Source organism: Molothrus ater, chromosome 1 (assembly GCF_012460135.2).
Source record: "Molothrus ater isolate BHLD 08-10-18 breed brown headed cowbird chromosome 1, BPBGC_Mater_1.1, whole genome shotgun sequence".
NCBI classification, from domain to species: Eukaryota; Metazoa; Chordata; class Aves; order Passeriformes; family Icteridae; genus Molothrus; species Molothrus ater.
This window is the reverse complement of record NC_050478.2, coordinates 152,366,296-152,391,469: the sequence shown is the minus strand read 5'-3', so window position 1 is coordinate 152,391,469 and position 25,174 is coordinate 152,366,296. Positions and strand designations below refer to the sequence as shown.

The 25,174-nt window shown below is 50.6% G+C and overlaps 4 protein-coding genes and 3 pseudogenes across 4 annotated transcripts; 3 read left to right on the top strand and 4 right to left on the bottom strand.

Annotated features, from left to right (window-relative positions):
• Positions 1-2,000: 2,000 nt before the first annotated feature.
• LOC118701636 (feather beta keratin-like) lies at positions 2,001-2,375 on the bottom strand. Its single transcript, XM_036406375.1, has one exon. It carries the CDS (start codon positions 2,373-2,375, stop codon positions 2,001-2,003), a length of 375 nt encoding a protein of 124 aa, XP_036262268.1.
• Positions 2,376-4,935: 2,560 nt separating this feature from the next.
• LOC118701637 (feather beta keratin-like) lies at positions 4,936-5,627 on the top strand (annotated as a pseudogene).
• Positions 5,628-8,410: 2,783 nt separating this feature from the next.
• LOC118701638 (feather beta keratin-like) lies at positions 8,411-9,086 on the bottom strand (annotated as a pseudogene).
• A 2,371-nt stretch (positions 9,087-11,457) lies between these two features.
• On the top strand, positions 11,458-12,155 carry LOC118683926 (feather beta keratin-like). Its single transcript, XM_036378565.2, has 2 exons — positions 11,458-11,575; positions 11,767-12,155. Exons 1-2 carry the CDS (start codon positions 11,458-11,460, stop codon positions 12,153-12,155), a joined length of 507 nt encoding a protein of 168 aa, XP_036234458.2.
• Positions 12,156-16,039: 3,884 nt separating this feature from the next.
• On the bottom strand, positions 16,040-16,711 carry LOC118701956 (feather beta keratin-like). The gene is made up of 2 exons (XM_036406946.2): positions 16,588-16,711; positions 16,040-16,398 (listed from the first exon to the last, which is right to left on the bottom strand). Exons 1-2 carry the CDS (start codon positions 16,709-16,711, stop codon positions 16,040-16,042), a joined length of 483 nt encoding a protein of 160 aa, XP_036262839.2.
• A 1,228-nt stretch (positions 16,712-17,939) lies between these two features.
• LOC118701984 (feather beta keratin-like) lies at positions 17,940-20,639 on the top strand (annotated as a pseudogene).
• Positions 20,640-24,012: 3,373 nt separating this feature from the next.
• LOC118701995 (feather beta keratin-like) lies at positions 24,013-24,686 on the bottom strand. The gene is made up of 2 exons (XM_036406993.2): positions 24,560-24,686; positions 24,013-24,368 (listed from the first exon to the last, which is right to left on the bottom strand). The coding sequence occupies exons 1-2, from the start codon at positions 24,684-24,686 to the stop codon at positions 24,013-24,015; spliced, it is 483 nt and encodes a 160-aa protein (XP_036262886.2).
• Between the last annotated feature and the right edge of the window lie 488 nt (positions 24,687-25,174).

Genomic DNA, 25,174 nt, shown 5'->3' with positions numbered 1-25,174 from the left:
GCTCCTCTGTCCTTCCCTGACAAGGTGGGTGTGCGTCTTTGTGGAATTGTGCAATTCCATATCCAGCTCCTGAGGCCCTGTCCATCTGTGGCAGAAACTTTTAATTGCGACTATGAAGAGGTCAATTTTTTCTGTTGGTGGTTCATGTCAGGGAGGGCTGAAGATGTGACCCAAGCTTTGGAGAGGTGGGGTGTCATCCCTGTGGTCACCCCAGTGCCCTCGTGTGCTGTGGTTTGTGGGTGCCTTCTGAAAAATTTCCCCCAATTTCTCACATTTCTGATAGGCAGGTCTGGGCTGTGCAGCTGCGGCAAGGACGAGGTGTTGCACCTTCCATTGCCTTCCCTCCCACCATGCATTGATCCCAGTTGGCAAATGCTGACCTCAGACCTCACCATTCAATTTGAACATGCTCAGTGGGTGCTTGGGTGATAGTCCAGCCTCAGAGGTTTGGATGTTTTCGGTCATTCCTAGAGCAGAGTGCCAAAGGCTGAGGCCACTTGTGATTGTCTGAATGAGGATTTGGAGGTTGACCAGGGTTGTTGGCGACAAGAATTGCATGATCCTCAACAACCCAGGTGAGTCCAGGTTGTGTCTGTGCCCAGGGCAGTGGACTCAGAAGAGTCTTAAGGGCTGGGGCCAGTGGCTTGTGGTCAGTGTCCCAAAGTCCAGGTGGCAGCAAGTCCCCAGTGCTGAGCCCCGGGCCAACACTGAAAACTTTCTGGGTTCTGGACATCTGCTGGACTTCAGCAAGGGCACCTGCCAAGTGCTTTTTCATGGGAGGAGTCATACCAGGTAGGAAGAAATATCTGTGTGAGTCACTTGGAACAATTGTTTTCATCTCTGAAAATGCCTTTCAGAGTGATTGTGGGTTAGAAGGAATTGGGCAGGAGGTGTACCTGTATCGTTGTGGGAAAAGGCACCTCCAGTCTCCAGATCAGGACTGGGGAGAATTGTTGTGATGGTGCAGGCAGATGATGTGATGAGGAGACTCTTGGTGTCTTCTGAGCACTGGTGAAGTCCCATGTGAGGTGTGGTGTGCAATTCTAGTTTCCCCAGTATGAAAATGAAGTCAACTTAGTGAGTTAGTGAATAGTGACCAGTTCAGAACCAGCAAGATTCCAAAATGGTGGATCATTCCAGGATGGGAAACTGGGAGATCTGGGACTCCCAGAGGACGAGGGTGGACAGTGGGGTGTTCTGGGTGTGTGCAAATCCCTGATGACAGAGGATGAAGGTGAGGGAGCCTGACTGTTCTCAGCAGTGCCCACATGCAGGACAAGAGGGCAAAGGCAAAGGGAAACCAGATGGAATGCAATTGCTAAAGAAGGCAAGAATTTCTCATTTTGAGGGTGGTGACGGAGTGGAAAAGGTGTTGGACGGTTGGTCCAGGGAGATCCAATACTGAACTGTCCATGGTGCTGGGAATCCTGCCCATGTTGGTCTTGTTGGAGCATGGAAGTTGAAGCTCTTGCACTCCAGATTTCCTGCCCAAATGGAGGATTTTGGTATCGTTTTACTGGAAGGGTTCAAGAGTCCTGGTGGGGAAAAGAATTTCCCAAGGGTGTGCCAGTACAGAGTGACGTGTCCAGGGCTGTCCCCAGGAGAGCATGGATGCGTCCAAGGGTTTGGTCTCTCAGATGATGGGTTTGTTCATGATATTGAAGGTGTTCCCTCCTGTGCTTCCTATGCCAGACATTTTTATTAGTTGTATTTACATATTTATGAGGGAAGGAGTTGTTGCACCTCCCCCAAATGCCTGTTGAGGCATGGAATGTGCTTGGTAAGGATGTGAGACCACTGGAATTCCAGAAGAACAGGAGGCGTATCAGGCTTTGATGCAGGAAAACTTTATTGAGGCACAAGAATGAAGAGACAGGAGAAAGAGAAGATGGAATATGGTGCGAGGTGCATGTAGGACAACGAACAGCCAAGGTGGTTGGCTTGTAGGATGTGTTGGCAGAGGTGTGAGCTGGTGGTGTCAGGGGTGGTGCTGAGGGCCCTTAGCAGTTGTAGCCATAGCCCCTCCTGCCGTAGCAGCCCAGGCCGTAGCCATAGCCCTGCCCGTAGCCGAATCCACAGCCATAGCCAAACCCACGGCCATAGCCAAGGCCGTAGCCAAAACCACCAAAGCCACCAAATCCGCCAGAGATGGGCTGTCCCTGCACACTGAGCTCAGTGCCCACGGCAGCCGAGGAGGTGGATCCGACGGCGGTGTTCTGGGGGAAGGAGGTCATGATGGGTCCTGGCAGGGTGACCAGCACAGGGGAAGGGTTGATGATGACGTGGGAATCCTGGCATTGCAGGGCACAGGGCTCGTTGCAGCTGTTGGCCAGAGGGGTGGGTCCGCAGGGACTGCAGCGGTTGTAGCAGGCCATGGCTGTGGTGTGGAGGGTGCCTGGAAGAGAGAGGGGGGTGAGGCAGGGTCATGGAGGTTTGGGGGTTGTGATGGGTGGTAGGGGTGTGTGTCTGGAGTGTGGAGGCTGTTGTGGGGCTGTGGGGAGGCGTGAGGGCTGCTGAGGCTGGGACCGAGCATTCTGGAAGAGAGGGGCCAGGGGTGCAGGGGCAGGAGGGTCAGGGAATTGACGCTCACCTGGTTTTTAGCAGGAGGAGAAGGCGTCAGGAGAAGTTTGTGAGGGAGAGAGGCTCTGTGCTGACTTTTATGCAGGTCCTCGAGGGGCGGGCCAGCCTTGTCCCAAGGCCTTGGGGCATTTTTGAGGCAGCAGCTCTTGGCTGCCCCAGCTTGGTGAGTCATGAGGTGGGGAGTGTTTTCCTTTCTGCTGTTCTGCATTTCTGTGTTCTTCCCTTGGGGCTGTGTCCATCTGACCTTGGCAGAACATCTTAACTGCGAGTATTGATGTCCATTATCTCATTGTTTATGGTGTGTGTTAGGACATCTAAGATACTCAGAAGAATCTTAGGGCAATTGGGGTGTTGTCAGGAAGGTCATTCCATGGCGTATTGATGACATCTTCTGTTTGCATTCTTGTGTCCTGCCTGAAAGAACTTCCAGATTTCTCACCTTGTCCTTATTTTGATGATACTCCAATCCTGTTAATGTCATGGTGTCCCTGCAGCACTCTCAGTCAAACATGTCCACATCCTTGTTCTACCAGGAATCCCTACCAGTGTTGGGGACCAGGACAGTCCACTCCCTCAACCTTTCCAAAGCTCAGGCACATGGGCTTCAAGGGTAGGTTAATCAAAGGATGGGGAACTGTGCTCCTCATGTGTCTTGTTCTCCTTATCCTTCAGCATTTTTCCTTTCCATGGGTCAGGCACAGTCTAGCACTGGGACCCCACAGTGTGACCTTGCTGGTCACAGCTGAGACGAGCGCTGTGGATGAACCAACTCAAGTCTTTGGGCAGCATGGGAGGCCATCCTGAATCACAGGGATTGATTTCCCATCTCCAGCAGGAAAGGCTGGGAATACAGACACGCTCTGACTGTTGGCAACATGGTGGGGATGGAGAGAAAGGTCATTTCCTCACAAGCAGTGCTCCTGCAAAGCCAGACAATCCTGACAGAGCTGTGATGCCTTGGGGCCCCACTTCACAATGTGTGGCAGTGTTTGAGGGTCCCCGGGATGAGGAAAGAGATGAGAATCTTGACTCCATGTTTTGGAAGGCTGATTTATTATTTTATTATATATATTATATTAAAAGAAAATTATATATTAGACTATACTAAAGAAAGAGAGGGAGAAGACCTCAGAAAGCTAGAAAGGAATGAATAATAAAATCTTGTGACTGACCATAATCCCGACACAGCTGGACCTGTGATTGGCCATTAATTAAAAACATGTCACATGCTGGGTAAACAATTTTCCAAATCACATCCCAAAGTAGCAAAACATGGAGAAGCTGAAGCTTCCCAGCTTCTCAGGAGAAAAGATCCTAGCAAGAGGATTTTTCAGAAAATATGTCTGTGACAACAATGCACCCAAAAACCAGGACACACCAGTGCCTTGGGGTGACCTCACTGATGACGCCCCATCTCTCCAAGGCTTTGGACATGTCTCCAGCCCACCATGACACATGGCATCAACACCTGCCCTTAACCTCTAAGGCACTTAAAATCTGCCACCAAGGTCAGGTGGATATGCCTCAAAAGAAAGACATGGAGCTGCAGAATTCCACAAAGGAATGCCCACACCATGACATAAGAGAGAAGACGACGGTGCTGACCAACCATCAGTAATTACTGGGTTTTTCTAGCAGGAACAGATTATTAAGACTAAAAGGATATGAGATATGAAAAGTTATGGGATGAATGCGGATTAAAGGCAAGAACATCACAGGCCAGCCTGGGAAAAAAAGGATCAAGCTGGATTGTTTAATGGATTTCTTAATGAGGTCAGGGAATATGCTTTAAATGACAGAGTACAATGTCAGGTAAAGATGAGAAGTCCAAATGGACCATGACACCAGAACAAGTTCAACCAGACCAGCCTCTACTTTTCCAGATGTTCTCTCTTGATTCAGTTCAAGACACAAGGCCATGAGATCTCTTTAATCTGTAGGAACACTCCTAATTCATGATAATATTTCCATGTTATTGCAGAGTGACCTTCCCAGGACATCAGCAGCTCCCTCAGCATTCCTGGGTGCAACACAATGACTGATGGACATCCAGCAGCACAGAACAGAATCCCAGTCTTCAAAAGGCACCCACAAACCACAGCACACAAGTGACACAAAATGACATCACTGATGATATCGCAACTCTGCTGGGCTCTGGTTGTTTATTCAGCCCTCCCTGACTCACATGGAACAATCAAATCCACCCAAATACCATCTCTCACTTCAAAGCTGCTGTCAAGGTCAGATGGACACAGACTCAAGAACCAATCATAACACTGCAGAATTCTATGAATAAAAATACCCCCCACCTCATGACTCATCAGGCTGGGCCAGGCAACAGCTGCTGGTTAAAAAATGCCCCAAGGCCATGGGACAAGGCTGTTCTGCCCCTCCAGGATCAGCATAAAAGCCAGCCCAGAGCCTCTCTCCCTCACACACTTCTCCTCAATCCTTCTCCTCCTGCTCCTCAGGACAACCAGGTGAGTCTCATGCCCCTGTCCCTCCTGCTTCTCCCCACCTTGGCCCCTCTCTTCCAGCATGCTCAGCCCCAGCCTCAGCAGCCCTCACACATCCCCACAGCCCCACAACAGCCTCCACACTCCCTCACCCCTTGTGCACCCCCATGCCCATATCCCTGCCTCACCCACTCTCTTCTAGGGACCCTCCACACCACACCCATGGCCTGCTACGACCGCTGCAGTCCCTGTGGACCCACCCCGCTGGCCAACAGCTGCAACGAGCCCTGTGCCCTGCAGTGCCAGGATTCCCACGTCATCATCAACCCTTCCCCTGTGCTGGTCACCCTGCCAGGACCCATCATGACCTCCTTCCCCCAGAACACCGCCGTCGGATCCACCTCCTCGGCTGCCGTGGGCACTGAGCTCAGTGTGCAGGGACAGCCCATCTCTGGGGGATTTGGTGGCTTTGGCTACGGCCTTGGCTATGGCCGTGGATTTGGCTATGGCCTGGGCTATGGCTGTGGGTATGGCTACCGCCTGGGAGGCCTGGGCTGCTATGGCAGGAGGGGCTATGGCTACAACTGCTAAGGTCTCTCAGCACCACCCCTGATACCAACTACCCACTCCTTGGAACACATCCCAGGTGGTGCAGACGCCTTTCTGAGCCAAAGCTCAGCTCTTCCAGCTCCTGCTCTCAGGGCACCGGGCAAGGCAGCAGCCAAGGGCCCAGCCCACGCTGCCTGCAAACATGGCCCATCTGCCTCCTCCTCTTCTCTCACTCCCTCTCAGCTCTGTCCAGTTCCCTCTGCTGCAAATCTCTTCTCCCAAGCCAGAGACCATTGGGAATCTTCGTCATCAGGTTGCTTCTATTGTGGAACAGGAAGGCCTTGATGCTCTGACTGAACCACCAGCAAGCAAAGGAGCTCAGCTTATGGTCGCCCTACTTGCACCTCAGACCAGCTCCTTTTATCTTGCCACTCACGGCTTCTCACTGTTCTTTTGCCTCAATAAAATTCCCTTGCATTGAAGGGTTGTTATGTCTCCTTTTCCTTCACGGGCACACACTGGCACAGTTTGCTCTTCCCTTGGATACCACAAACCCTTCACTTGTGTGATCCAAGGCCTGGATACTCCAAGGCAGATCTACCCCTACCTGTGACACAAGCTTCTTCTGGGCCATGTTTGTACATTGGCTACACAGCTGTTGGTCCAGTCCCTCACTGTCTCTTTAGCCCTTATACAGATCCACAGGAGCAGGTCCTTACCCTTGAGGCCCCAGAGCTGAGCACAGAACTCCAGTCTCAGTAGAGCAGAGCAGAGGGTCAGAATTCCCTCCTCACCTGCTGCCCACACTGTGGCCATGAGCCCATGGCATGGGTGGTTTCTGTTTGGTGTGTTCACATGGCCAGAGCATGTCCAATTCTTCATCCACCAAAACCCCAAGTCCTTCTCCTGGAGGATTTTCTTAATTGACTCATTAGGCATCCAACATCCATTACTGAGATTGCTCCAATTCAGATTTAGGACGCTGCATTTCATCCTGTTCACCTTCATAACAATCACACCACCCCAGCCTGTCAAGAGCTCTCTGGATGCTCTCCCTTCCCTCCAGACAATCAAGCACGCTGCTCACCTTGATGTCATTCCCATTCTTGCTGAGGGGACACTCAGTTCCCTGTGCCTGACAAAATGGGAAGTGATAATGTTCCCAATACGAGCTTCTGTAGGTCACCACTCATCCCTGTTCCCCTCACAGACATGGAGCTACTGACCACAACTCTGTGAGTGAGACCATCCTTTCCATTTTCCACCCCACAGTTGATGTTCCAGCTATCAACTCCACATCTCTCCAGGTCAGAGATAAGCATGTTTTCTGCCACAGGAAGAAATGCTTTGCACAAGTCCACGTACATGATATCAGTTGCTCTTCCATCATTCACCAGTGTTGGAACCCCATCAAACTTTTCAGGAAGAATTTGCCCTTCATGGGAGCGGCAACAGGGGAGGGGTGAGCCAGGCCTTTGGGGCCTTGAGATGTGGCAAGTGCCCAGAGCTGAGGCCACTTCCCTTGGAGTGTTTCCCTTGAGGAAATGGTGCTTGGCTGAGCTCTGTGTCTGCCCTGTGCAAGTGACTCAGCCTGGGCATGAGGAGAGAGCTGTGGCTGCTGTTGGACACAACCCTTTTGTGAAACCTTTGATGCCCCTTCCCATTCTACACTCTGAGAGCAGCTGAGCAGGTCCAGGTTGCCTGAGAGTGCAGTGAGTGGCCTGAGAGTGGCTGAGGGGCTGAGTCCAGAGGTGTCTGACCAGTGGCCCAAAGTGCAAATGGAGGTGAATCCCCAATACTGCAGCCCAGGAGTCGGATCCGTGGGCCCAACTCTGTTCAGCATCCTAAATAATGAGCTGGGCAGTATTGTCCCCTCAGACACGTAGCAATCTCAGAAACGGGTAATAGAGAGGTCATGAGTTGGTTGAGAGCATGCTGGAGGAGGACTTGGGGTGTTGGTGGATGAAGAATTGGACATGCCCGGGCCATGTGCACTCACAGACCAAAACTCCCCGTGCCCTGGGCTCATCACCATAGTGTGGGCAGCAGGTGAGGGGAGATTCTGACCCTCTGCTCAGCTCTTCAGAGACTGGAGATGTGTGTTCAACCCTGGGCACCCAAGGATATGAAAGATACGGGCCTGCTGAAGCAGAGCTGTAGATGACCTTGGAAGATGATGAGGGTCTGGAGCAACTGGTGTCCAGCCAAAGTGAAAACAAGACCCATATACAGCTTCTATTAGAGACAGAGATAGACCTGCATTTGTGTATCCAGGCCTGGGAACAAGCAAGGGAAGTCTGAAATGCACCAGAAAGGCAAAGTGTGGCTGGGTGTGTCAGCGAAGGAAAGGAGACATCTGAGGCTGTAATGCAAGAGAACTTTATTGAGCTAAAAGAACAGTGGAAGGTTGTGAGGATCCACTGGAAAAGAGAAGGGCAAGTAGGGGGTGCAATGAGGGTGACCATCAGCCAAGCTCCTTGGCTTGCAGGTGGTTCAGTCAGAGCACCAAGGCCTTCCTGTCCCACAGTGGGAGCAGCCCAATGGAGGTGCCCAATGGTCTCTGGCTTGGGAAAAGGGGTTTACAGCTATGGACAGAGGTGAAGGTGCAATGTAGAGCACAGAGAGGCAGAAGATGAGGAGGAAGATGGGCCATGTTTGCAGGCAGCCCAGGCTGGCCCCTTGGCTGCTGCCTTGCCCAGTGCCCTGAGAGCAGGAGCTGGAAGTGCTGAGCCCGTTTGAGAGCCTTGGTCCAGACATGTGTCCTCAGTACCTGAGATGAGTTCCAGGGAGTGGGTGGTTGGTGTCAGGAGTGGTGCTGAGGGCCCTTAGCAGTTGTAGCCATAGCCCCTCCTGCCATAGCAGCCCAGGCCTCCCAGGCCATAGCCAAATCCACGGCCATAGCCAAGGCCGTAGCCAAAGCCACCAAAGCCACCAAATCCCCCAGAGATGGGCTGTCCCTGCACACTGAGCTCAGTGCCCACGGCAGCCGAGGAGGTGGATCCGACGGCGGTGTTCTGGGGGAAGGAGGTCATGATGGGTCCTGGCAGGGTGACCAGCACAGGGGAAGGGTTGATGATGACGCGGGAATCCTGGCATTGCAGGGCACAGGGCTCGTTGCAGCTGTTGGCCAGCGGGGTGGGTCCGCAGGGACTGCAGCGGTTGTAGCAGGCCATGGCTGTGGTGTGGAGGGTGCCTGGAAGAGAGAGGGGTGAGGAAGGGCAGGGATGGTGAGGGGCAGTGATGCAGGAGAGTGAGGGAGTGTGGAGGCTGTTGTGGGGCTGTGGGGAAGGATGAGGGCTGCAGAGTCTGGAGCAGAGTGTGTTGAAAGAGAGGGGCCAGGGTGCAGGAGCAGGAGGGTCAGGGGCTTGAGACTCACCTGGTTGTCGGCAGGAGCAGGAGGAGAAGGCGTCAGGAGAAGTGTGTGAGTGTGAGAGGCTCTGGGCTGTCTTTTATGCTGGTCCTGGAGGGGCAGGACAGCCTTGTCCCATGGCCTTGGGGCATTTTGAGGCAGCAGGTCTCGGCTGACCCAGCCTGGTGTGTCATGAGGTGGGGAGTGTTCTACATCATTGAATTCTGCAGTGTCATATCCTGCCCTTGAGTCTCTGTCCATCTGACCTTGGAGGGAGCTTTAGAGTCAGAGTTGATCTTTAGGTAGATTTGGTTGTTAGATATATGTCTGTGAGGGTTGAATAAACAAACAGAGACCAGCAGAGGTGCAATGTCATCAGTGGGCCTTGTGTGCTCTGGTTTGGGGGTGCCTTTTGAAGACTGTGACTCTGTTTGGTGCCACTGGATGTCCATCAGTCACCGTGTTTCTCTCAGGAATGCTGAGGGAGCTGCTGATGTCCTGGGAAGGTCACTCTGCGATAACTTGGAAATGTCCCAGTGCCTGGGAGTTCTCTCTGATGGAAGAAAGTGGGCTCTTTTTCATGTGTCTTGAATGGGATTGAGAGAGGGTCTTGGAAAGTAGAGGCTGTTCAGGCTGCACTTGTTCCCATGTTATTGTCCATTTAGATTTCTAAAATTTAACCAACAAACTATGCTATCATTCAAAGCATATTTCTTGATCTCATTTAGAATTCCAATAGCTAACAACAAATGCAGGCCCATCCCTTTTTCCCAGGTGTGTGTAATGTCAATTCATTTATTCTACATTCAAGACAAAGAGTTTCAAAACTTATATCCTGTAAATGTAATATTGTTTTCCTATTAGCAAAAAAGACTAATTACTAATGGACAGTTATTGAGTTGCTCCTTCCTTCTGTGTCATGATGCTGGCATTCCTTTGTGTGATTCTGCCATTCTACATCCTTCTCTTTAGGCCGTGTCCATCCGACCTTGGTGGCAGCTTTTAAGTGTGAGTATTAGAGGTTAAATGTTGGTCTTGATGGTTTATGTCAAGATGGGATGAAGACGTGACCAAAACTTTGTGGAGTGTCATCAGTGAGGTCACCCCATGGCACTGGTGTGCTGTGTTTTGTGTGCGTGTGGTGAAGAGGGACCCCATTTCCTCATGGAGCTTTTCACAGAATCCACAGAATTCACCGAATTCACAGAATCACTGGGTTGGAAGAGACCTTCAAGATCATCAAGTCCAATTCATGCCCTAACTCAACTAAACCATGGCACCGAGACACGACCACCTCCCCAGACAGGCCATTCCAGTACTTTATCACTCTTTCAGTGAAAAACTTTTTGCTAATATCCAACCTATATTTCCCTTGATGCAGCTTGAGACTGTGTTGTCTCATTCTGTCAGAATGTGGGGAAAGAGACCAACCCCCACCTGACTACAATCACCCTTCAGGAAGTTGTAGAGTGATAAGGTCATCTCTGAGTCCCCTTTTCTCCAGGCTAAACAACCCCAGCTCCCCTTTTTAGGCTGCTCTAAGCTTTGTAGGTGTTCTGGGGGTGAGCACCTGCACCTTTGATCATGTTCTCCTCCTCCCTACCTTGGTTGCATCTTTCCAGGCTTGTCTATATTCCTGGCCTTTGCCATTGGAGATGGGAAAGCAATCCACATGACTTAGCGAGGTGTCCTGTGCTCCTCACAGTCCTGTGTGGGTTCTTCCGTAGCGCTCATCTCAGCTGGGCCCAGCAAGGTCACACTGTGGGGTCCCGTTGCTGGGCTCTGCCTGACACATGGGAAGGAAACCTCGTGGAGGATGAGAAGAAGAAGCATGAGGGGAACAATTACTCATCTGTTGGTTTGTCAACCCTTCAAACTCATGTGTCTGCAGTTTAGAGATAAGGATGTCCTGTGGGACTGGTTTAAGGGCCTGGTGGAATTCCAGGAACGCGATGCTGGTTGCCATTCCCTTGCCAAAAATAGCATTTGACCTTGTGATCCTGCTGGAGCATAAATGGATCGTGAGGTGGCCCTGGAGCCTCTGATCTAAAAAGCTCCAGCAATTACCAGGAGAGAATTAGGAAATACATAGTAAGAAAAGTAACACAAGGAAGATGAGGAGGTCAACTGTCGTGTACCACTGATGGGGCTGCAGAGTGCAACAAGGACATGGTTCACAGAGCAGTGTCAGGAGACCAATGGGACTGGAACACCCTTAAAAAAAGAAGCTGACAGAGCTGAGGACTCTTTCAAGCAGGAGGAAAGAAGGCAAATGGGACATGATGTCATTATTCCATGGCGTGTCCTCATCGATGTCCTCAGGGCTGTTTGAATCTTCTACATGTCCTGAAAGGCACCAGCAACAAGAAAATGGTCACTAATTCTTGCAATTAAAAGCTGCCAACAAGGTCAGACTGACACAACCTCAGGGTCAGGACATGGAATTGCAGAAGTGTATGAAGGAAAACACTCCACACCTCATGACTCACCAGGCTGGGCCAGCCAAGAGCTGCTGCCTCAAAAATGCCTCAAGGCCATGGGACAAGGCTGTCCCACCCCTCCAGGACCAGCATAAAAGCCAGCCCAGAGCCTCTGTCCCTCACACACTTCTCACACCTTCTCCTCCTGCTCCTGCTGACAACCAGGTGAGTCTCAATCCCCTGACCCTCCTGCTTCTGCACCCCTGGCCCCTCTCTTCCAGCATGCTCAGCCCCAGTCTGAGCAGCCCTCATGGCTCCACACAGCCCCACAACAGCCTCCACACTCCCTCACCCTGCTGACACTTTGTTCCTTGCACCCCCATGCCTCTACCCTGCCTCACCCTCTCTCTTCCAGGCACCCTCCACACCACACCCATGGCCTGCTACAACCGCTGCAGTCCCTGCGGACCCACCCCGCTGGCCAACAGCTGCAACGAGCCCTGTGCCCTGCAATGCCAGGATTCCCACGTCATCATCAACCCTTCCCCTGTGCTGGTCACCCTGCCAGGACCCATCATGACCTCCTTCCCCCAGAGCACTGCCGTCGGATCCACCTCCTCGGCTGCCGTGGGCACTGAGCTCAGTGTGCAGGGACAGCCCATCTCTGGCGGATTTGGTGGCTTTGGCTACGGCCTTGGTTATGGCCGTGGATTTGGCTATGGCTGTGGATTCGGCTACGGGCAGGGCTATGGCTACGGCCTGGGCTGCTATGGCAGGAGGGGCTATGGCTACAACTGCTAAGGGCCCTCAGCACCACCCCTGACACCAACCACCCACTCTCTGGAACTCATCTCAGGCCCTGAGGATGCCTCCCTGTGCTAAGGCTCTTAAATGTGTTTAGCAGCTTCTTCTCTCAGGCTACCAAGCAAGGCTGCAGGCCACACTGCCTGCAAACATGGCCCATTTGCCTCCTGCTCTTTTCCTGCTCCCTGCTCTGCATCGCCCCTTTGGCTCTGTCCAGTCCCCCCTGGACAAACCCCTTCTCTCAATCCAGAGACCATCGGGCATCTCCACCATTCTGCTGCTCCCACTGTGGGCAGGAAGTCCTTGATGCTCTGGCCAAACCTGCAAGCCAAGGGGCCTTGGTTGTGGGCTCCTCTCCTTGTACCTCAGCCGGGCCTCTTCCACTTAACTGCTCATGACTTTCACTGTTCTTTTTGCCTCAATAAAATTCTTTGGCATTGCACATTGTGAAGTGTCCTCTTCCTTCATGGGCACACACTGGCACACTTTGCTCTTCCCTTGGATCCCACAAACCCTTCACTTGCTTGATCCCAGGCCTGGATACATGAATGTAGATCTATCCCTGCCTCTGATAGAAGACATGTATGGCTGGACACTTTGGCTGGACACTTTGTCTGGACACCAGTTGCTCCAGACCCTCACCATCTTCCAGCGTCATCTACAGCTCTGCTCGAGCATGTCCATGTCTTCTGAGTACACATCTCCAGTCTCGGAAGAGCAGACCAGAGGGGCAAAATTCCCCTCTCACCTACTGCCCACAATGTGGGGATGAGCCCAGGACATGAGGAGTTTCTGGTCTGTGAATGTTCATGGCCAGGGCATGTTCAATTCTTCATCCCCCAACATCCCAGGTCCTCCTCCTCTGGGCTGCTCTCAACCCCTGCATTGTCCAGTCTACAGCCCTGTTTGGCATTGCTCCAAACCAAGTGCAACTTGGCCACATTCAGCTTCATGAAAATGACAATATCCCACTGCCCCAACCTGTTCCAGCCTCTCTGGATGCCATCCCTTCCCTCCAGACAACCAACTGCACGACTCAGCTTATTCTGGCCACTGATTTTGCCGAACATCCCACTCAATCCCACCATCCATGTCCCTGACAAAGATGGGAAATAATACTGGTCCCAATTAGGTGTAAGAGCTTAAATGAGAGATGCGGGACTCCAGGCGGTTCTTCAAAATGCAGTTTATTACATCCAAGACATTACATCAGTCTAAATTCATGAGTGACAGAGCCTGTGCCTACAGCTGTCAGCTCCAGCTGTAAGCAAGCCGAAAGACATTTTAGTTTTAGTTACAATGCATTATGTACTTTTCTTTGCTGAACATCTTAATACAGTAGAACCAATCTATACCTTAACTTTTATCTATAGCCTATCATAACTACTATAATTACCATATTCATGTTCCTATTCTCTAATCACTAAAAGTTAGTACACTACAATTTAAGCTAGAAGTTGTTTTTCAGTTTTCTTGCAGTAAAAAATGCAGAGACCTTTTTTCTGCTTGCAACATTTGCTAACTTGTTTGGTTGTGCTATCTTTCTGCTTAGTAAAAATATTTTCTTGTTTGAGTTGGGTTTATCCTTTGCTCTAAGTAATAAAAACCCCTTCTAACTAACATACCCTTTGCCTCCTTAGTAATCCAATAAAACTAGCTCAACAATTCTTTTCCTCTATATCAAAACTTGCTTGCATTTCTATTCCTTCATCAAACTCTACATTTAAAAATCTTTCTGCTAAGCATATATATCTGTGAGATTTTCTTGTCAAACTTTCATCCTTCCCAACAAATAGGAGCTTCTGCCTGTCACCAGTCATCCCTTTTCTCCACAGTCCTCTTTGAGTTAGACCATCCCATCCATTCCTTATCCACCACATGGTCCAACCACAAATCCACATCTTTCCAGAGTGAATGTGCAGATGCTTTCTAGCACAGGAACAAATGCTGTGCAGAAGCCCAGGTACATGATACTGTTCCCTTTCCCCTCATCCAACAAGGTTGGAATCCCAGCTCATTAAAAGATGCCACTTTTTAATGGACTGCCAGTGGACACCTTTTAATCTGCCTGCCAAGGTCAGAGAGACACATTCCCAATAGCTGGATATGATACAGGAGAGCTGAGGGAAACAAAGCGCTTCCCACTTTATGATTTGACAGAGAAGTTGCCTGAAAAAATGCCCCAATGTCATGGCCAATGGCTGTCCCAAACCTTCAGCCCCAGATCATCCTCAAGGTCATACTCTGGATGTTATCCAGCAGAGTCTTGTCTTTCTTATTCCCAGTAAACCAGAGATAAAGAGAGTTCTCTAATGTGAGCAGAGAAGAGCAGAGGGGCAGAATCTCCCTTACCTGGAATGGAGCTGATGCCTGAGGTTTTAGCTTTTGTATTTTTCAGATTCTGTACTGCTTTAGTGTGTACTTTGGAGCTTCGTGTAAGGGGATGGTGAGCTCTCTTCACAGAGTAAGGAGACAAAACAATTCCTTCTCTAGCTGGGGACCAAGGACAGCCAATCCAAATTTCAGGCCCAAGCGAATAAACAATAGTGGACTGAAGAGAGAAAAACAAGATGGATGGGATTTCATAAGCTAAAGCTGTAATTGGACAATTAACTCCAATAGGGAAATGGACCAGAACTTTTACAAGTGTGAGACCCCCTGACCTGTCATGCATTTTGTGACCATTTTGGGTTTATCTTGGGTGTAGCCCTGTCTGGGCTCTTGTGCTGCCCAAGGTGTGTCCATTGAGGCTTTCCTAAAAATCCCTACTTTATTTTTTAACTTCATGTAGTCTCTGTTCTAGGTCAGCCTTCACAAGGCATCAGTCCCAAACATGCAGGATACAGGATGGGTGATGAGGGGATTGAGAGCAGCCCCAAAGAGGAGGACTTTGGGTGTTGGTGGATGAAGATTTGGATGTGCCCCAGCCATGTGCACTCACTGACCAGAAACTCCTCCTGTATCCTGGGCTCATCCCAACAGCACAAGAGGGCAGCACAAGAGAGTGGGGGAATCTCACCCTCTGCTCTCCTGTACTAAAAGCAGAATTCTGCATTGAGCTCTGAGCCCACAAAGACAAGGAACGGGGACCTCCTTGAGCAGATGGAGGCCTGGAAGATGATGAGAGTCAGCCTAGTTGGTGTCCAGCCAAAGGGAACACACAGCCTGGAGGAAGATGAGGGGCTTGTGTCAGAGGCAGGGATAGATCTCCATTGGTGTATCCAAGCCTGTGATTCAGTAGCTGAAGGTTTGATGGAATGCACTGGAATAACGAAATGTGCCAATGGGTAGTAGAACTGGGGAAGTAACACATGAAAGAGGTGTTGGAGCATGTTTTCACCCACCCCACTGGTCTCTACAACCCTGGTACAGAACTGAGCAGGGATTGGAAGCATCTTGGGAGAAGAAAGAAGATGGACTCATCTGAAGCTATGATGCAGGAAAACTTTATTGAGGTAGAACAGTGAAAACTCAGGAGCAGCTGGAGGAAGGGAGCTGGTCTGAGGTGCAAGTAGGGCAACCATCAGCCGAGCTGCTTTGTTTGGAGGCGTTTGTGTCAGAATTTCTGCCTTACAGAAGGAGGAGCCCAGCAGAGGTGCTCAATGGTCTCTGGCTTGGGAGAAGGGGTTTGCAGCAGAGGAGACAGCCCACAGACAAAGGGGCGATGCAGAGCAGGGAATGGAGGAAGAGGAGGAGGCAGATGGGCCATGTTTGCAGGCAGCCTGGGCTGGGCCCTTGGCTGCTGCCTTGCTTGGTGCCCGGAGAGAAGGAGCTGAAAATGCTGAGCCCCTTTGAGAGCCTTGGTCCAGAGATGTGTCTTCAATGCCTGAGATGAGTTCCAGGGAGTGGGTGGTTGGTGTCGGGGGTGGTGCTGAGGGCCCTTAGCAGATGTAGCCGCCCCTCCTGCCATAGCAGCCCAGGCCTCCCAGGCCGTAGCCAAATCCACGGCCATAGCCAAGGCCGTAGCCAAAGCCACCAAATCCGCCAGAGATGGGCTGTCCCTGCACACTGAGCTCAGTGCCCACGGCAGCCGAGGAGGTGGATCCGACGGCGGTGCTCTGGGGGAAGGAGGTCATGATGGGTCCTGGCAGGGTGACCAGCACAGGGGAAGGGTCGATGATGACGCGGGAATCCTGGCATTGCAGGGCACAGGGCTCATTGCAGCTGTTGGCCAGCGGGGTGGGTCCGCAGGGACTGCAGCGGTTGTAGCAGGCCATGGCTGTGGTGTGGAGGTTCCCTGGAAGAGAGGGGGGTGAGGCAGGGTAGAGGTGTGGGAGTGTGAGGCGTGGTGATGGGAGAGGGTGAGGGAGTGTGGAGGCTGTTGTGGGGCCATGGGGAGGAGTGAGGGCAGCCAAGGTTGGGGCTGAGTGTGATGGAAGAGTGAGGCGAGAGGTGCAGAAGCAGGAGGGTCGGGGGTTTTAGACTCACCTGGTTGTCAGCAGGAGCAGGAGCAGATGGAGTCTGGAGAAGTGTGTGAGTGTGAGAGGTTCTGGGCCAGCTTTTATGCTGGTCCTGGAAGGGTGGGACAGCCTTGTCCTATGGCCTTGGGGCATTCACCAACCAACAGGTCTTGCCTGGCCTGGTGTGTCATGAGGTGGGGAGTGTTTTCATTCCCACAACACTTCAGTGTCATATCCAGCTCTTGAGGCCATATCCATCTGACCTTGTCAGCAGCTTTAGGAGATGGCATTTGGGCGGATTTGATTGTTAGATGTGTGTCAGGAAGGGCTGAATAAACAACCAGAGCCCAGCAGAAATGCAATGTCATCAGCAAGGTAATTTTGTAGCACTCATGTTCTGTGGTTTGTGGGTGCCTTGTGAAGACTGGGATTCTGTTCTGTGCCTCTGGATGTCCGTCAGTCACTGTGCTGCACCCAGGAATGCTGAGGGAGCTGCTGATGTCCTGGGGAGGTCACTGTGCAATATCTAGGAAAGGTTCTGGTGCCTGGGAGCTGCTCCTGATTTCTGAAATATTCTTTGTTCTCTTGTGTCTTCAATGTGAGCAAGAGGGAGAACCTGGAAAACGAGAGGGTGTTTAGGCTGAACGTGTTCCATCGTTATGGTCCATTTGGATTTCTGAAATTTACTCAACATGTACTCTGTCAATTAAAGTGTATTCCTTGGCCTCATTAAGAAATCCCATAAATAAAAACAAACCAGTCTTGATCCCTTTCTTCCCCAAACTGATCTGTGACATCAATTCATTTATTCCACATTCAAGCCACAAGTTGTCATAACTTATAATCATTAGCCCTAATGTTTTGTTCCTGTAAGCAAAACCCAATAATTAGTAATGGACACCCAGCAAGCTCCTCTTTCCTTCTTTGCGTGGTTTGGCTGTTCCTTTTGTGGAATTGTGCAATTTCACGTTCTGCTCCTGAGGCCATTTCCACCTGACCTTGGTGATACTTTTTAGTTGCGAGAATTAAAGACCAAGGTGTTGTTGTTGATGGTGCATGCCAGGATATGTAGAAGATTCAAGCAAAGCTTACAAGCACTGAGGTGTCATCAGTGAGGTCAGTCCATGGCATATTGACAACGTGTCCCATTTGCATTCTTGCCTCCTGCCTGGAAGAACTCGCAGATCTCTCAGCTTCTCCTCATCTCAAGGATCCTCCACTCCCATCAGTGTCATGGTGGCCCTGCACTGCTCTTGGTCAACCATGTTCGTGTCCATGCAGCCTCACCTGTGGTGGGGAACAGGATGTTTAACTCCCTCAGCCTGCTTTATTTCTGTTCCTAATCCTGTCCTGGTAACTGCTGGAGATTTTTTTACCATAAATGGTACATGGTAACCTCAAGATCCGTTTATGCTCCACCAGGAACAGAAGGTCCTTCCCTGCTGGAATGCTTTGGTTGCCAAGGGAAGGGCAACTGCTGTTGTCCTGAACTTCTGTCAGGGCTTTTACACAGTCCCACATAACATCTTTATCTCTAAATTGCAGGTATGTGGGTTTCAAAGGAGGTCTAAAGAATGGATGAGGAACAGACAGCGAGTGATGGTCAATGGCTCTCTGAACAGGTGGAGAGCAGTGATGAGGTCTCCAGGCCCCTGCCTTGGACTGGTGATTTTGAATGTTTTATCAAGGAGATGAGCAGTGAGATTGAGACCACCCTCAGCATGTTTGCGGATGCCACAAAGCTGAGCGTTGCAGCTGACACAAGAACATGGAGGGATGCCAGCAGGAGGGACACTGGGAATGTTGGGAACATAAGAACCTCTTGTGGTTCAACAACTCCAAGTTCAAGGTCCTGCACATGGGTTGGGACAGTCCCAGACATGAGCACATCTTTGGAGAGGGAATCCTCAAGAGCAGTTCCACCAGAGAATGACCTGGGAGTCTGGTGGACCAAAATCTTCAAAGGAAACAGCAACGTGAATTTTCAGCCCAGGCCACCAGCCATTTCCTGGGCTGCATAGAAAGAAATGTGGCCAGCTGGAATAGCTGGTGGTTTATTGGAGATGTGAGAATGTCACCAATAGGTGACAATAAAATAGGGACCAAAACAGGTACACCAATAGAGACCAAAAAGTTCAAGAGATGGCCATGCATCCTTGCAGCAAAAGAACTTCTGGAAAAGGGTTTCTAGCAGATTGATACTTCCTCTCTCCTCAGAGATAAGGATATATGATTTAGGGTGATGAATTGGGCTTCACCGTGAAAGAAAGACATGGACTTAGTGAAGCAAGAAGAGTGCAGAAACAGCAAGAAGTTGAGGGGACCAAAGAATCCTTGTGATTAGAAATGGGAGACGTGCGAGGTTTATTTTTGTGAGAAGGGAAGAATGGACAAAGGAGATGTTGCGAGTGTTCCATGGCATGACCTCACTCATAACGCCCCAATTCTTGTTGGCTTTATTGTCGTCTTCTACGTGCCTGACACAAACCAATAATACCATATTCCAATACCAATACCAATACCAATATTTGGCCTCTACTCTTCAAAATTAAAAACTGCCGTGAAGGTCAGATGGACACAGCCTGTAGAGAAGGACACAGAATCACAGAATTCCACAAAGACACGCCCACACCATGACAGAGGAGGAAATAGGCTCACAGTGATCACCCAGTAGCAATTAGTGCCTTTTCATGATAGCAACAAAATATTACAACTGACAGGATATAAGTTATGAAACCATAGGGCTTGAATGCCAAATAAACAAATTCACATCAGAGACCAGCCTGGGCAAAACCAGATCAAGCATCATTGGTTACTTGATTTGATTTCTTAAAGAGGTAAAGAAATACCTTAAATGAACACTTTAAATGACAGAGTATATTTCCACGTAAAGTTGAGAAATCCAAATGGACCGCAACATTGGAACAACAAAGTTCAACCTATTAAAGCTTTATTTTCCAGATCCTTTCTCTTGAACCTAAACAAGAAAAAACTGCATGGGGTCGCTTTCATCCATCAGGAAGAACTCCCAGGCACTGGGACCTTTCCAAGCTCTTGCAGAGTGACCTCCCCAGGACATCAGCAGCTCAGCATTCCTGGGTGCAACACAGTGACTGATGGACATGCAGTGGAACAGAACAGACTCCCAGTCTTCACAAGGCACCCACAAACCACAGGATGTGTGCCACAAAATTACCTCACTGATGACATCGCATTTCTGCTGGGCTCTGGTTGTTTATTCAGTCCTCCCTGACTCACATGGAACAATCAAATCCACCCAAATACAAATGCAATGAAGTTGCCTCCAAGGTCAGATGGAAATGGTTTCAAGAGAAGGACATGGAATTGCAAAACTACATGAAAGAAAACATTCTCCACCTCATGACTCCCTAAGCTGGCCCAGGCAAGAGCTGCTGCCTGCAAAATGCCCAAGGCCATGGGACAAGGCTGTCCCACCCCTCCAGGACCTGCATAAAAGCCGGCCCAGAACCTCTCTCCCTCACACACTTCTCCTCAAGCCTTCTCCTCCCACTGAAAGTCAGGTGAGCCTCAAGCCCCTGATCCTCCTGCTTCTGCACCCCTGATCCCTCCCTTCCAGCATGCTCTGCCCCAGCTGCAGGAGCCCTAACTCCTCCCCACAGCCCCACAACAGCCTCCACACTCCATCATCATCCTGCACCCCAGCCCATATCCCTGCCCTCCCTCACCCCTCTCTCTTCCAGGCACCCTCTACACCACACCCATGGCCTGCTACAACCGCTGCAGTCCCTGCGGACCCACCCCACTGGCCAACAGCTGCAACGAGCCCTGTGCCCTGCAATGCCAGGATTCCCGCGTCATCATCAACCCTTCCCCTGTGCTGGTCACCCTGCCAGGACCCATCATGACCTCCTTCCCCCAGAGCACCGCCGTCGGATCCACCTCCTCGGCTGCCGTGGGCACTGAGCTCAGTGTGCAGGGACAGCCCATCTCTGGCGGATTTGGTGGCTTTGGTGGCTTTGGCCTTGGCTATGGCCGTGGGTTTGGCTATGGCCTGGGAGGCCTGGGCTGCTATGGCAGAAGGGGCGGCTACATCTGCTAAGGGGCCAGCCTGGGCTGCCTGCAAACATGGCCCATCTGCCTCCTATTCTCCCACTCCCTGCTCTGTATGGCCCCTTTGGCTCCGTTCAGCCTCCTCTGCTGCAAATCCCTTCTCCCAAGCTGGACATCATTGGTCCCCTCTGGTGGGCTGCTCCCACTGTGGGGCAGAATGTTCTTGGTGCTCTGGAAAAACCTCCTGACAGCGAAGGACCTTGGCTGATGGTCACCCTACTTCCTCCTCAGCCTGCTCCTTTCTACTGGATGCTCATGACCTTTTATTCTTCATCCTCAATAAAGTTTGCCTGCATCATAGCCTCAGATGACTACTCCTTTTTTCTTCTCCAAAGACTTTTCCAGTCTCACTCAGCAATAAGCCAGGGTTGTCGAGATCACTGGGGTTAAAAAGTGCACCAATACCTCTTTTAGGTTTTATCTCCCCACTTCTACCACCCACTGGCATGCTTTGCATCCAGTGCATCCCACAAACCTTTCTGTTTCTAGAACACAGGCCTGGATACACGAATGAAGGTCTATCCTTGCTGCTGGCACAAGCCCCTCTAGGTGGTGTGTTCCCTTTGGGTGGACACCAGTTGCTCCAGCCCCTCATCATCTCCTCAGCCCACTAAGAGATCTGCTTGAGCAGGTCCATGTCTTTCTTATAATGGCTATGCATCCTTGCAGCAAAAGACCTTCTGGAAAAGGGTTTCTAGCAGACTGACACTTCCTGTCTCCTCACAGATAAGGATATCTGATTTGGGGTGATAAGCTGGGCTTTACAGTAGAAGAAAGACATGGACTTAGTGAAGCAAGAACAGTGCAGGAACAGCAAGAGCTTGAAGGTACCAAAGAATTCTTGTTGTGATTAGAAATGGGAGACGTGCAAGGTTGATTTATTGCAGGGGTCCTACATTTGAACAAACAATTCCAGTCTCCCCAGAGATGAGTAGACACTATGAATCCCCTGCTCATCTGCTGCCCACACTGTGGGAATGAGCACAGGACACAGGGGGTTTCTGGTCTGCGAGTGCACATGGTCAGGGCATGATCTCTTTTTCCATCCATCAACAACTCAAATCCTTCCCTTTTGGGACTGCTCTCAATCCCCTCATGACCCAGCCTTTATCCTGCATGTTTGGGATTGCTCCAGTCCAGGTGCAGCAGATTCTGCCCCTCTGCTCCTCTCTGGTGGTATTGGAGAACTCTTAATCTGTAGGTTACTGGGAACAAGGAAGACAAGATTCTGGTTTAGAGGATCCAGGGCACAGCCTTGAGGACGATCTATGGCTGGAGGTTTGGGACAACCTTGGCCGGTTATCCCCAGGGCATTTTTCCAGGCAGCAGATTTTGCCTGGCACAACCTGGCAAATCATAAGGTCGGAGGGTTTTTCTTCCCACAGCTCTGCATTGTCATGTCCTGCTTTTGAGGCTGTGTCCATCTGACCTTGGCAGCAGATTTGATGAGTTTGTTTTGGTTCCAGCACTGCTGGATGAGGGAAGAGGGACCAATAACATGTACCTGAACCTGTGCACAGTATTTGTTCCTTTGCCAGAAAACATCCTTGTCTCTAGGCTGGAGAGATGTGGATGTTAGTTGGACCATTTGGTTAAGAAGGAAATGGGTGGGATGGTCGCACTGGAAGAGTTATGAAAGAGTCAATGGCTCCATGTGTGGGTGGAGAACAGGGATGAGTGGTGATCCTCAGAGACTCATGTTCAACCATTATCAATTCCCATCTTTGTGAGGGACATGGAGAGTGCAATTGTGTGTCCCATCAGCAAAAATGTGAATAACAGCAGGATGAGTGGTGTGCTTGATTGTCTGGAAGGAAGGGATGGCATCCAGAGTGTTCCGGACAGGCTGTGGAGATGGGCTGGTGTGAAGCTCATGAAGGTCAGCAGGGCAAAGAGGAAGGTCCTGCACCAGGATTAGATTGATCTCAGTAATGGCTGTTGGATGGGCAATGAGTTAATTCACAGCATCCCTGAGGAGAAGGACTTACACAGTTACACACCCATATAAATAAACTAAGTCACCCTAAAACTCTAAAAATAATTACAAATTAACCAAAAATAAAAACTTTATTCTCACTAATAAAAAAAAAAACCCAAAATAAACAGGTACTAAAAACCCAGCACCATATAACCAACTACCAACCAAAAGCCCATAATATACTCTTTTTACTAATAATTCTAACCACTTTATAAAAATAAATAAATTAAAAAACATATAAAACCCCATACAACAAATCACAAAAACCACTAGAAAAAAATCAAACCAACTCACTAAACTCAAAACTATTCAACTAACCCGAAATATTACTAAAAGAAAAATAACCAAAACTCTACCTCTACACTAATTAATAAATAATAATCAATACACTATAAAAATAACTAAAATAATTTTAAAAAACCAAAGGATGAAGAATTGGACATGTCCTGGCCACATGAATATGCTGAAAAGAAATCCCCCATGCCCTGGGGTTATCCCCACAGTGAGGGCAGCACATTCTGCCCCTCTGCTGCACTCTGATGAGACTGGGCGTGTGTGTTCCACTCTGAGGACACAAAAAAAGGGAAGACATGGACCTCCTCGAGCAGATCTGTAAATGGCCTTGGGAGATGATGAGGGTCTGCAGGAACTGGTGCCCAGCCAAAGTGAGCCCACCAGCCAGGAGGGCCTTGTGTCCGAGTCATGGATCGACCTGCATTGGGGGATCCAGGCGTGTGTTCAAGCAACTGAAAGGTTGCTGTGGTGCACTGGAAGAACAAAGTGTACCAGTGGGGAGTGGAACTGGGGAAATAATTCCTCCAAGAGGTCTTGGAGCACTTTTTCAACATTCCCAATAGCCTCAACAACATTGGCTTAATCTCAAAGTGTCTGGGGAGAAGAAAAAAGAAGGAGTCTTGTGAGGTTATGATGCAGAAAAACTTTATTCAGGTAGAACAAAAAAGACTCAGGAGCAGCCAGTGGAAAGGAGCTGGTCTGAGGTGCAAGTAGGGCGACCATCAGCCGAGGCCCCTTGCTTGCAGATGGTTTGGCCAGAGCACCAAGGCCTTCCTGGCCCACAGTGGGAGCAGCCAGGCAGAGGCACCCAATGGTGACTGGCTTGGGAGAAGGGGTTTGCAGCAGAGGAGCTGGACAGAGCCAAAGGGGCGATGCAGAGCACAGAGAGGGAGAAGAGGAGGAGGCAGATGGGCCATGTTTGCAGGCAGCCTGGGCTGGGCCCTGAGCTACTGCCTTGCTTGGTGCCTGGAGAGCAGGAGGTGAAAATGCTGAGCCCGTTTGAGAGCCTTGGCCCAGAGATCCATCCTCAATTCCTTGAGATGTGTTCCAGGGAGTGGGTGGTTGGTGTCAGGGGTGGTGCTGAGGGTCCTTAGCAGATGTAGCCACCCCTTCTGCCATAGCAGCCCAGGCCTCCCAGGCCATAGCCAAATCCACGGCCATAGCCAAGGCCGTAGCCAAAGCCACCAAATCCGCCAGAGATGGGCTGTCCCTGCACACTGAGCTCAGTGCCCACAGCAGCCGAGGAGGTGGATCCGACGGCGGTGTTCTGGGGGAAGGAGGTCATGATGGGTCCTGGCAGGGTGACCAGCACAGGGGAAGGGTTGATGATGACGCGGGAATCCTGGCATTGCAGGGCACAGGGCTCGTTGCAGCTGTTGGCCAGCGGGGTGGGTCCGCAGGGACTGCAGATGTTGTTGCAGGCCATGGGTGTGGTGTGGAGGTTCCCTGGAAGAGAGGGGGGTGAGGCAGGGCAGGGGTGTGGGGGTGCGAGGGGCAGTGATGTGGGAGGGTGAGGGAGTGTGGAGGCTGTTGTGGTGCTGTGGGGAAGGATGAGGGCTGCTGAGGCTGGGGTTGAGCGTGCTGGAAGAGAGGGTTCAGGGGTGCAGAAGCAGGAGGGTCAGGGGATTGAGGCTCACCTGGTTGCTGGTGCAGGAGCAGAAGCAGATGGAGTCTGGAGAAGTGTGTGAGGGAGAGAGACTCTATGCTGGCTTTTATGCTGGTCCTGAAGGGGTGGGACAGCCTTGTCCCATGACCTTGGGGCATTTTTGAAGCATCAGCTCTTGCTTGGCCCAGCCTGGTGAGTCATTAGTGGGTCATGTTTTCCTTCCTGATGTTCTGTGATTCCATGCCCTCTCCTTGAGGCTGTGTTCATGTGACCTTGGCAGCAGCTTTTAACTGGGAGCAATACAGACCAAGGTTTTGGTCTTGTTTTGTCTCAGGAATGTAGAAGGTGCAAACAAAGCCTAAAAGAATTTGGGTGTTTTCTCCTGTCTTCAACTGACCTTCAGCTGTTCCTGTTGGCCACACCTCTTTTTATGCAGCCCAGGATATGATTGCTTTTCTGGGCTAAAAATTCACATTGTTGTGTCATTTTGGTCCACCAGAACCTGCAATTCTGCTCTGTGGAACTGCTCTCAAGGAATTTTCTCCAAAGCCATGCTTATGTCTGGGACTCTCCCATCCCATGTGCAGAACCTTGAACTTGGAGTTGTTGAACCACAAGAGGTTCTTATGTTCTCAACATTCCCAGT

Excerpts from the sequence above, each read along its gene's own strand:
- LOC118683926 (XM_036378565.2), top strand. The coding sequence starts at position 11,458 with ATGCCTCAAGGCCATGGGACAAGGCTGTCCCACCCCTCCAGGACCAGC. Across the intron at positions 11,576-11,766 it reads CCTCCTGCTCCTGCTGACAA|CAGGCACCCTCCACACCACA; the intron begins CCAGGTGAGTCT and ends CCCTCTCTCTTC.
- LOC118701636 (XM_036406375.1), bottom strand. The coding sequence starts at position 2,375 with ATGGCCTGCTACAACCGCTGCAGTCCCTGCGGACCCACCCCTCTGGCC.
- LOC118701956 (XM_036406946.2), bottom strand. The coding sequence starts at position 16,711 with ATGCCCCAAGGCCATAGGACAAGGCTGTCCCACCCTTCCAGGACCAGC. Across the intron at positions 16,399-16,587 it reads CCTGCTCCTGCTGACAACCA|CAGGGAACCTCCACACCACA; the intron begins GGTGAGTCTAAA and ends CCCCCTCTCTTC.
- LOC118701995 (XM_036406993.2), bottom strand. The coding sequence starts at position 24,686 with ATGCCCCAAGGTCATGGGACAAGGCTGTCCCACCCCTTCAGGACCAGC. Across the intron at positions 24,369-24,559 it reads GCTCCTGCACCAGCAACCAG|GGAACCTCCACACCACACCC; the intron begins GTGAGCCTCAAT and ends CCTCTCTTCCAG.